This window comes from Poecilia reticulata, linkage group LG19 (assembly GCF_000633615.1).
Source record: "Poecilia reticulata strain Guanapo linkage group LG19, Guppy_female_1.0+MT, whole genome shotgun sequence".
Taxonomy (NCBI): Eukaryota; Metazoa; Chordata; class Actinopteri; order Cyprinodontiformes; family Poeciliidae; genus Poecilia; species Poecilia reticulata.
This window is the reverse complement of record NC_024349.1, coordinates 25,507,023-25,519,188: the sequence shown is the minus strand read 5'-3', so window position 1 is coordinate 25,519,188 and position 12,166 is coordinate 25,507,023. Positions and strand designations below refer to the sequence as shown.

General features: G+C 41.0%; 1 protein-coding gene across 15 annotated transcripts in view; it reads right to left on the bottom strand.

The window, feature by feature from the left end:
* cacna1g (calcium channel, voltage-dependent, T type, alpha 1G subunit) overlaps window positions 1-12,166 on the bottom strand; it is a 301,230-nt gene that overhangs the window by 10,263 nt on the left and 278,801 nt on the right. For 13 of the 15 annotated variants that reach the window (XM_008437998.2, XM_008437993.2, XM_008437999.2 and 10 more), the window contains 5 exons: window positions 10,086-10,156; window positions 7,270-7,348; window positions 6,854-6,975; window positions 6,188-6,610; window positions 3,893-4,045 (listed from right to left, as the gene is read on the bottom strand). In XM_008437998.2, the coding sequence (XP_008436220.1) occupies window positions 3,893-4,045; window positions 6,188-6,610; window positions 6,854-6,975; window positions 7,270-7,348; window positions 10,086-10,156 (848 nt within the window). The remainder of the gene's footprint in view (window positions 1-3,892; window positions 4,046-6,187; window positions 6,611-6,853; window positions 6,976-7,269; window positions 7,349-10,085; window positions 10,157-12,166) is intronic. The other 2 variants (XM_017310777.1, XM_017310778.1) reach the window with 1 other exon arrangement.

Below are 12,166 nucleotides of genomic sequence, written 5' to 3'. Positions count from 1 at the left end.
AACAGGAAAACAGACCCTTTAGAAAGCCTATCTGAATGGAAGGAGTGTAAGTCTTTATTGTGATGAGCTCTGGAAGGGATCATTAAGGAAAATTACATTCATTTTTACAATATCTGACAAAGGTTTTGTGATACGTAGCAGGGGATTTTTCAGAACATCCAACAATCACAGAATTGCCACGAACTGCTTAAGATTAATATCTCAGGCTACGTTCACACTGCAACCCGAAGTGACCCAATTCTGATTTTTTTTGCCTTAATGTGACCTGTATCTTATCTTTTCATGACAGCCTGAACAGCATAGGTCAGATTTCTTTCAAATGTGACCCAGATCACTGGGATATCCGATGCGTATCCGATCTTTTCCACTGTGACCTGAATCATAACGGCCAGGTCCTGAACGTCACTGATACTCGACAAACGTCACTATTCCGCGTCCTGATACACGCAAGCAGGAAGAAAAACAACAACCATGGCGGACTATAATGGGGATCATGTTGTTAATGTGCTGCTCCGGTCGGACAACAACTTCAAAATCGTAAGCTAAGCTCCACCGTTCGTATCCATGTTTACTTCTGAAAACACTGAGCACTTCTTCTTTTTATGGTGGTTGGCAAAACACTGAGCACGCTCTCTATGTGTGATGTTATTGTGCCCCCTGCTGCGCCTGTGGGACACTTTCTGGTTGTTTGCTGTTCACACTGGAGAAGTGTTAACGGCCACGGCAAAAAAATCCGATTTGACAAAAAATCAGAATTGGTACAAGCTGAGAAAAGATCTACATCTACTTAAATTGTTACATATTTTCCAATTATTTGAACATTAAAGTTCCTTTGCTCAAAAGATTAATGATAACTGGAACAACCATTACGACAAGAAAGTACAATAACTTTTTGTTGGACTTAATTTTTTGTTTTGGTCAATACAGATGGACATTGTGGAGATATTATGAGATAATTTAAAAATATATATATATGTGGGACCTTGCAAAGGTAAACTCGAATCTTGCAAAACCTCTATGGCACATGTGTCAAACACAAGGCCCAGGGGCCAAATGCGGCCTGCCGCAGCTTTTTATGTGGCCCTCTAGATTCTAGACTTATGCATAAATAAAACCTACAGGATAACAGTTGTGTGCTTAAACATTATTTTTTAATTCAATCAAAATGGCTTTTATTTGTTATCGCCAAATTACATTAATCAATTCTTCCAGTATTACTACAATCGTGGAAATTCACACAAAATCAACAAATTGTGTACATTTCTTTTGTGCGAATGCATAATTGTGAGTTTACTGAAGGTTTTCCAGAAGAATTGTCAAAAGCATATATTTGAAGTGATGCCAACTCCCACCTGCAAGTGGCAGTATAATTTACTTCTACACTTCTGCTTTACTTGATGTCAAGTTCTAGTCTGTGATCGACTATTTGCTACTAATGAAGTCACATTTACCATCATACATAAATGCAAATATTGCTAAATTTCTTACTAATAATTTTAAATGAGCAATTTATTGCAAAAAATGACAAAAAAAAACTCCTAGAGGGATTGATGAATGTGGAAAAACTGTTAAATATGATTTGATTTAGAACATTCGTGATAATGTAGCCAAAATGAAAATGAGTTTGACGCTCCTGCTCTATCGGATCTTGCCAAAACAAATGTATTTTCCAAATCTTTTCCTGGTTTTTGCATAAAGATAACTCAGTATCTCAACAAATTTTTTGCGGGCTCTCGCAAAACTTTTCGACAATCTCACAAAGTTGCCGGACCTTGCAGAAGTAACTGCGGATCTTGCAAAACTTTGCAAGGACTCTGAAAAGTCACTTGGGATCCTTGACAAAAATATCTCAGCTACAAACGAAGCTCCACTGTTTTTTCGTCTTCCAAAGGTCACTTACAAAGCTCAATATAGGGTTGCAAACAAAAAGATTTTTTTTTTTCTTTCTCAACTTTTATAATTTGCATCATTAGCTTGTATTCTGGAATCAACTAATGTCAAATAAGTCTAAAAAGGCAGCCAATTGCTTTAAATTGATGCAAAATAGACAATGCTAGATGCCATACAATAGCACAATGATGTAATGTGCACATTTAAATGCATACATAGCCAAAAAAAGAATGCAAAATTATTATTTTTTTTTAACTCTGCAGAGGTTGGCTCGAGTATGGAAGAGTCTAAACACTTCCTGCTTCTGTTAAATACATTTTAATAAGGAAAACCAATCAAGGGACAAACAACCAGGGCCAGAAATTGAAAAACAAAACAAACAAAAAAACGATTTAGATCAGGAATTTAACAGAGAAGGCCTGGGCTCTGGCATCTTGATACCAACATGAAAACCCATTTCAGAAGATGGAACTCAGCAGTGCTGACGTAACAGTCCAATTTTTGCCCTTGAATGAGAAAAAAAACAAAACAAATTAAAAAGAAAACAGGCACGCTGATGCATTATTCAGTTTCACGCTGCGTATCGATTGAGCCGTTTCTCTGCAGACTTGGAAGAGTTTGCTCTGCGCTGGCCTCAGGAGAGCCTTGGGTGGAAGTTATCGCTTTGCTGTGACTGATGGGGAAAAGCAGGCCATCAGCTATAAAAAATAAATAAATAAATAAAAAAACGCACAGAAGTGTCACAGCGACAAACACATAGAATGACAGTGACGGTGAGCGTTGGAGACAGAGGAAGCCCTAAAACTGTGTTTCTCAGTCTGCCAAACCGGACTGCGAATAACAAAACCTGCCGAGCATGAATGAGTTTAACCAAATGAGGGAATGAGATCATAGCTGAGGCGGGCGGCGGCGGGCGGCGGCGGGCGCCGTGGCGGGCAACAGGGTTGATTGGGAAGAGGAAAAATATTCGATGTGGAGGAACGCCAGGACAAAACAAATGGTAATGGGTGTAAGACTGCAAGATTAACATCACACTGGATGCTTTCCTTCTCTGGAAAATGGAACTGGGTTCTACAGAGAGGAGCTACATGCACAACTATCATCCTGTATACAGTTTGCAGAACGGACTATGTACTTAAAAAATGATATTTCTTTGAATTTGAGTCTGGATGTTGACAGAGTCGCATTCAACAAACTAGAATCAACATCCGGATGAATCTTGTTTGTCATATTAAAAGTACATTTTCTGCAGTAGTGCCAAGACGGTTCACATTGTGGCCATTAATTCATATTAATGTATATTTGATATTTGAACTTTTCAATCAGTCAATTAATCAATACTTTATACTGTCAATACTGTTTAAACTTTTAAAATAGGCGGTTATAAGCTTTTTAGAGCGAATCTAAAGTAGTCGCAAATTTACGATTTTCGTGAAAGCTGGGGATCCAATGTATTGTAAAAAAAAAAGTATAAACAGACTGTGCTTTTTTCTGGCAAGCCAAACAATGAAAACCCATTATANTATATATATACCACCTCCTATCATTAGCATCTCTAATATGACAAGAAACAATAAAGAAAGGGCTAAATGAAGGTTGATACTATTACATAACTAGAGAACAGAAGACTAGTTTGAAACATTGCTACTGAGGTAATAACAGAAGAAAAAGTTTATTGTGTAAAGTACACTGCCTCCTACTGGTGATTAGGTGGAACCCAGAAGTAATTCAATGATTCTAACTGTTGGAGCGACAGCTACATCGACCTTTTGTCTGAACCTTTTCATGTGCAGATCATTTAAAAAAACTACTGAGCCTTAAAGAGCAATCAGGTGGTTGTTTTGTTCATCTTTTCACTTAGAAATTTCTCTCCCCCACAAAAAAAACCTCTTTCATTCCCCGTTTGCTGTGCTGTGCCCTACAAGTTGCAGCCTATCAAGAGCCAATGAATGTATGAAATGGAGGAAGCGAGCCATCAGCGGCGTTTCTGGTGGTTATTGACCTTCTTGTCGGTGCTGTGCTTGTTGGGCCTGGGGGGCAGCGCGTAGTAGTGGCAGATGGAGCCGGACAGGTTGTCCATCAAACTCAACTCTCCCTCCATTGAGCCCTGGATGACCAGGGAGATGGAGTCAAACAGAGGTCTCCGCTGCACAAACTTGGATATCGCAGGGAGAGTAAGAGAGAGCAGAGGAAGAGAAGAAAGTAAGAAAAACGACAGGAAATGAGTGAAAGAGAAGACAGATATATGTATATGTGCATAAACACAGAAACACGACTAAATGAAGGGAGGAAATAAAAAAGACGGATCGATCAATTATACAAAAACAAAGGAATAATGTAGACAATCAAAATCACTGCTTCTAAGCTCACATGTGCTTCCCTGTAAGCCCACAAGGGGGCACTACAGCACCGTACCAGAGCTGGTCTCCCAGGGTGGGGATGGAGAGAAGACTCTGGTGTAACAACTCAGAGCAGCAGAGACAGATGGATAACATCTTAAAAGGGGAAAGATAACAATAGCAAGACCTCGATTTCCTATCCTCCAAAAAGTTCCCCCTGCTGTCTGGAAATAGCTGTTGAAGTGAACAACAAGACCCGCAGCTGAGCTTTCCCATGGCACTGTGACCTGTCTCTGACTGGCATGCTGCCTTCAGGGACCAACCATAACACACACACACACACACACACATGCACAAACTAGCACACACTTAGAAAAATGCAGTAAGTGACGAGCACAAACTATAAACCAATCTGCTATGAGTCAGAATAGGTTGTACACAGTAGCAAATATGAAGAAAGGTCTTAGAAAACGAGTTGACAAATAACCAAAATGCTTTCAGACTTAAAGAGATGCCAGTTCTTGACTTATCGTTACATGACGGCTCACCGGTTTAACCCTCAGCAGTCAGACTTGAGTTTTCATGAACATTTCCACCTTTTGCCAGCTCCAAACATCAATGTATTTCATTGAGATTCTATGCTTTAGCCAAACAAAGCAGCACATGACCCGATACTCTGGAAAACTTCTATTTGGTACAACTACAGATGCTGGTCTTTGACGGTGGGCACACTACTAGATTTCTATCATCAAGTTTTCTGTAGCTGCTCACTACTCCTCTTCTGGAAATTACCAGAAACTTTGGCTAACTTCTCTTAGATGGTGAAGAAAAGCCTCTCCGTGGCATGATGCTGCCACCACCATGTCTAACTCCAGTGCTAGCTTGCCACCCCAAAACCATTTCCTTTTAATCCCAGGGGATCGTCTTCTACATCTTTGCTCTGTCTCCTATTGGCTTGTGACAAACTGAATGAAACCACTCATCACTTTATTTCAACAATGACTTTGTTGACAGTTTAAATTTCTGCAGCTGCTCCAGAGTCACCACTGGAGGCTCTCTGACTGAACACCAACACACACTCCAGAGGAACGGAGAGATGCGTTCTGTTACCAAAACCAAAACTGCAAGATCGCGTACTTCACAAGATCTAAAGGTGAACAGGTCAGATAAATAAAACCATGTCTGGTTTGGTTTATATACATGTTGACTAATAATCTCATCTTGCTTTCCAGAGATGTTGTATTGTTATGTTTGTTGCTATGGTTTCCTGGTTTTGATTTTCTCTCCTTCTGCAGGTGAAGAAGCAGACCTCTGGGGTGTTTACTTGTGTTCTTTCTTCTGCTCTTATCTTCTTGCCTTTTAAATCTTTCACACCACTTTTCCTCCTTTCTTTTCTGTCTCAGTGTCAATTATATTTGAGATAAACCCAAAGCAATTTAGAATTTGTATATATATCAAGTAGAGAATCACATCGAAGGCTTGTGAGATACATTTATTGGGCCTCATCTTGGCAATCAGACAATTCTGAGTGCCACAGGATAAGAAGAATACTAAAAAAAAACAACTAATGCTTTGCATCAAAGGGAGATCTGACAACCAAATATGTATTCTCATGACTTGTTGCCCAGCCTGACTGAATCTCAGCTGTATGTCCCTAAAAAAATCCCAATGAACCTCAATCTTTTTATGGTAACACGAGAAAAAAAAAAAGAAAAGAGCCCTGAAAGCAGCTTTAAAATCATGTGCATGCAAGGTCTTGGAAGCACATGTTGTTTTCTAACATCCACAGTTTTTATTATTAGGTACAAAAATAAGCAGTAATGTTTTTAGCCATAAATCAGTTTTTTATCCCTTGATGTTACAACATTTCCATGTTTGTTAAGAAAATGAGACTTTAAAAGATGGGACAGCGCCAAACAGCACAAAAGATCCTGGAAAAAAAAAAAGCAGCTATTTACCTCCAGCTGGGGCTCTGGGTAGGCGGGGGGTTCTGCTCTGATGTCTACAGAGTCTCTGGTTATATCAGCGGTCGGAGAGTCCATAGGACCTTCCCGCTCCTGCTCCATGTCCCCCCCTCCGGCGGACCTCCAGGGGGAACCCCCCGAGCTCGACCGATCCATGCCCAGGGCCAGGGGGTTGAGCTGGGGCGACCTCGGCGCCATGTCTGCTCCTTCCATTTGCAGCTCCAGTTTTAACTCGGCCTCCAGCTCCGCCTCCTCTTTGGCTTCCTTGTTGCTCTCCTCCAAGTGCTTCATCAGGACGGCTATGACCACGTTGACCAGGACAAACTGGGCGGTCAGGACGAAGGAGACGAAGTAGATGGGAGAGACCACGGTGTTGTAGCACGTCCCCGTTTCGTGGGCGCAGTCCCTCAGAGTGTCCTGCAGCAGGGCGATAAAAGACGAGTAAGTCCCAGAAGCAGGTGGTGACACGGAGAAAGGTTCGGTTTATGTTATGTTGTGATTAGGAATTCATAAAAATGTGGGCAGGATTTTAATGTACCAACTCTGTTCGTGTCACAACCAACTTCACCCCATAGCCAATCGGTGACCGGCAGCCTTCTGACGCGGCACTTCTCCTTTCTACACGTGCTGGTTCAAAGTGGAAATACACAAGAGCTTCACCTTCATGATGCCATTCCAGTTGTCGCCAGTGGAAACTCTGAAGAGCAGCAGGAACGCCATCCCAAAGTTCCTGAAAGTGGCGTAGCGGCCCAGACCCTCGCATGGATGGAGCTCATCACAGACTGTGGACAGAGAGAAAGCCAGAAACGTCAAGGCAGCCGCACTCAGGGCCTTTTCTTCGCAGTGAAATAATTACCGTGACGCTGTTTTATTAATCTGAAAGCTCTGGGACACAATTAGCGAGATCAATATGATGTTTCAACAAAAGATTCCGGAAAGCAATTAAAATCAGGTAGATTAAACCCTGAGAGGGGCGAAGGGAAGACTCAGAGCATGCCTGTGCACTCTGTGCAGTATTCAAGAGTGAAACTCTTTCCATCTAAGCCGCCTGTTTGAAACCGCGGACGTGTCCTTACTCAAGTCGCCAAACAGCTCGACTCCCAACGCGGCAAAGATGAAGAAGAGGAGCATGAAGAGCAGGCCCAGATTCCCCACCTGCAGAGAGACGAAGAGTGAGGGATCAGAGTGTTAGAGGACAAACAGGTGGGATCGTGTCAGCGCTGTTGTCAGGGGAACAATTACCACTTCCTACTGTCATAGCAACTTTATGGAAAAAATTTACAAAGGAGTGGCAGGTCAAGGCATGTAAAAATTTAGTTTGATAAATAGATGGATAGATTACTAGAAAGATTTTTAAATAGCTAACTAACTAGCTAGGCAGAAAGATATATAGATAGAGAGAGAGAGAGAGAGAGAGAGAGAGAGAGAGANAGAGAGAGAGAGAGAGAGAGAGAGAGAGAGAGAGAGATAGCTGGATAAATATACTGCTCAAAAAAGGGAACGCTTAAGTGTTCCCTTTATTTTTTTGAGCAGTGTATATTTATTTGTTGGGTTTAAATTTTTTTGTTTCGTTTGAAGATGCCTTTTGTATGAATTGAGCATGATTCATCATTTTTTCCTTTTAAAAACTAAAGCCACTTCAATCAACAGTATGTTTTCCAAGTACCACTGTAATGGCTGGTTTTGACATAGCAGTGAAATGAACGTAATCGGTTTATAGAATAAATATCACTACTTCTTTGCATGTGTGGTTTAAATGTGTTCCATTCCTGTCCATATGTTAAATATTCAATATGGCGGCCACACATTTATAGCATCTGTCTGTTTGCCTGGTCACTCGACCCAACATAAAGCAAAGCTGACATTTCGAGGTCCAATTTCCAGCTCTAGAGATAAATGGGCCACAGCGTTTGTAACCACCTGCACATGTTTATGGATCACTGTCAGCAAATTCAGTTTCTACTGCAGAAACTTCACATAAGTTGCCTTGTTCTCCCTGTTGAGTTGCTTTTTAAAATACCAGCAGCCTATTTTCTCTTTTTGGCACATTGGACTTTTTAGCTTTTCTCCACAGTAACTTACAAACATGAATTAGCTTCATTTTTTTGCCCTTATTAGCAGTCAACTTGAAATATCTCTGGAGGTAGCCCACGTTACCACCAGAGGTACTTGTACCACAGTTTGAAGACCATGGGAGTATGAGATATAAAAACTAATAGTTATCAATGTGATTGCTTGCCCTTCAGTATGAATTTTGCCCGTTCTCACGCATTTATGAAAGAAATACAGACAGGATGTAGTAAATAGTTCAGACTTGTGTCAATTTGAATCTAATGTGTTTTTATTGCTAAATCTGACACAAAAACATGTATTTTTTTCTACCTGCTAATTAGACTAAGCATGCAATATTTTAATTAAAGGGGTTGTAATATGTACTTTCCAACCACATTGGAGTTTTATAGCACAATCAACTGTCTTAACTTAATTTGTTATAAAAATGCTAGATATATATCAAGCATGACTTAAAAAACATTTGACGCCTTGAAATTGGGCCTCTGTCTCTTTAAGAGGTTCCTGCTCTTTCTGAAACTCGGCCTTCAGGAAGTCATCACAACATGGCTCCTCTATTCAACCTTTAACAATGTTTTAATTAAATTTTTTTTTACAAGCGTTTCACTGAGAAGTAGCTCGTCATACAGTATAATGAGTTCAGCAGATCCTCAGTTCCACCAGACGTTTGCTAAATGCTGCTGGCTAGTTTGAAGGAGCTGAGTAGAGGAGACGCGGGTTAAGAATGGGCTGTAAGGTGGAAGCTTGAAAACTGCAGTTTCGTCCTCGAAGGCTATGAAAAAAGATTTTCCTATTACTATTCACATAAAACTGCCCCTTAAAACAACCTTAGTCTGATTTTTGAGGGATATGGATGCAAACTATGGTAAATATTGAAATAAATCATTTCAATCCTGTTTACAAACTCTTTTCAGGTGGACAGTCTCCTATTTTTTCTGTTGACAATTATTTTTTGTGTCTATCACATAAAATCATAGAAGACACTGTATGGGAGTACCAGTTGACATTATGTAACCCTTTTCATCCCTCTGATGCAAGATGGCTGCAGCCGTGTCTCCGCTACTCAGGCTTCAGTTGTCTGACGGGGAAACAAACGGTGACAAAACGTCCATTTTAATGTAAAGCCTTGAGCAGAGGAAGCCCAGCCGCCGATTAACAGACAAAAGCGACACAGATGCAACAGCGGATTATGGTTTTGTCGCGAAGGTGGGTTTTTGGGGTAATAAAGAGCTTTCGGATTCGCTGTCAGTGCAAATTAGCGAGTGGCAACCTTCTCGCACCCACATCGCCTCCTGTTATCGCCTTTATTAATTCTGAACACTTCTGACAAGCTCTGGCAGAATGTAGCCCGGAACAGCACTCGCTGTGACAACGTCTCTGTCTGAATGAAAACGACAGAGGTGCTATCAAAGAACGCTGGGAGCGGAGCATGGCGCCTCGTTTTTTTTTTTTTTGCTTTTCTTTTTTTTTCTAAATCCAAACTGTAGAAAGTTGCTCCAATTTGCCAAGTCTCTCACCCGGCAAATCCGCCCACCACTGTTCCAAACAAAACCTGGAGCTGCGCTCCCCTCCCCAGCCGCAGCGAGGGGGAACGCTAATGCAAATAAGGCTGCATACAGTCGAAGGGGGGATAGACTGGTGGGAAAAGATGACGCTGTGAAATATAAAAATATGGACTGAATGAAAATGCTTCTGAGATGTAATTATACAGACAAGAGCAGTGGGATGTGTTTGGGTAAAAAAAAAATGTATCCATGAAAAAGAAAAGACAGCATGGGGAACTCAAAGGCTTTGAGGTGTTTAAGTGAGCGGCTTGTATTACCTGAGGCAGAGCTTGCATAACGGTGTCCAGCAAAGCTCTCATTCCGACCGCCATCTTCAGGAGCTTCAGCACTGCGGAGACACACACACATATGAAGAATAATTTTTAAAAAAGTGATTCCTAACAAAGAGTTGTCAGTGTTATATAACTTGGGATGTCGCATCAAAACTTCTACAAAGTTGAAACCCGGTAATGATTAAAAACCGGCTGACCGAATCAGCACTAGCATCTGAATTGTTCTAAGCAATATTTGCTCTCTGCCCTGACGCAGACATGAACTTGACTGACGTCCCGTTCTTAAGTCAAACGGTTTTATATGTTGCTACAACAGCTTAGTCTCTTCTGGTAAAACTTTCCGCTACATTGTGTGTTTTGTGTCTATGCAAGTGCATATAACACCGATGTTGGATGAAACTTTAAGCTTGCAATTTCCACCAATTGATTCTACAGGCGTCTGTTGGGTTGAGGACAGTCTTATCCTTGTCTTCACTGTCCTTTCTTTGTGCTCTGGTGTGCAGTCATGTCTATCCACAAACTGTTTCTCACTAAGTTGGGAACATGAAGTTTTCTAAAACGTCTTGGGATGTTAAAGTACGATAGGTTACTTTAAGTGCCAGCAAGAAGTCAAGTCCAGCTACTGAAAATTAGCCCATGCTGTAATCCTCTGGGGATTATTGAGACAAAGCCTGATGGCAAGTGCCATTCTCCTAGCAACTGCAAAACCTACACTCCTTCATCTGAGGAAGACATGACTCTTCACTCTTGAAAACAAGTCACTGCTTTAGGGTGTTTTCACTCCTAAAGCAGTGAAAACACCTCCGACTGAACCGACGGACTCGGTTCAGTTGGAGACCAAAGTTGCAACACTTGTTGCATTTTCACAGTTGGTGCGGTTTGTTTTCCTACTGTACTGTGCCAAACAAACCAACAGAATTGAAAAACCTGATACCTCCCCTAAACTGTGGTGGCGCTGCACCAAGATCCACGGAAGGGAAAAACACAAAAAACCTCAGAAGAAGACACGAGCAAAAATGCAGTGGCGTCAGATTTTAGTGGTTGGAGGATTTCTCTTTTGTCTTTAGCTAAAGAACATAAGCCATTTCTCCCACAAGCGCTAGACTCGCAAATTTTTTGGTCATATTTACCCAGAATGCCCTGCACTATAGTCCGTTTCCTGCTTTTGGAGCGGTCTCTGGTCCGCTTTTATACACATATGCATTTGAACATCACCAGAGTTCACTGTTTTGGTCAGAGTTCGATTGTGCGTTCACACCTCCCCAAATGAACCAGACTACTTCCTAAGCAAACGAACTAGAGTTCGATTAAAGGGGACTAAACAGGTCTGGTGTGAATGCATCTCTAGAGTCTAGTTGTAGTGTGCTTTACATCAGAACACTTGACGATGTCAAGCTTGGTGGTGGATTGAGTGGAAGAAACTTATTCCATGAGAATTAAGAGATTCCATCTTCTTCCCTTTTATAGTAAGTTTCCCTTTTATAATATCTCTTTAAAAACAGTTCTCCTACATTTGGAAAAATATTTTCAGTGAAACCTTGGTATTTGCAGGAATGATGGAGCACAGCGACTGAGCAATAGCTCAAACCTGCAGTTATAACCGCCTACTTTAATAATTCAAACATAAAATATACATTAATATGCGCAGAGGAACTCGTCGCAACACAGAAGTTAATATCTTCAGTCTTCCTTAATTCTGCTTTTGGGGTTATAGCCAATCAGTACAAAGGAAAATGAAATGTGTACGTGGATTGGCTGCTTTCAAGTTGCATCTAGGTATCTCAGTTTCCCAAGATGCCTTTTCTTTCAAATATTTTAGAACAAAAAAACAACAACCTATGACTCAGCAGGTTTTCCATGAATATTTTATAATCACGGTCCACAGAAAAATACATGAATCCACCAATACTGAGCTGCAAATAGTCAGGAGTCGACTGCAAAGCTTTTCTTTGATTACTGATTTCTTTCATCCTACTGTTGTCCAAGAAGATTCCTCCACTCTCTCTTACTATTAGTTTTCCATTGCTTTTCTTTTTCTTTTTCTTTCCAAGACATGGTTTCATTTC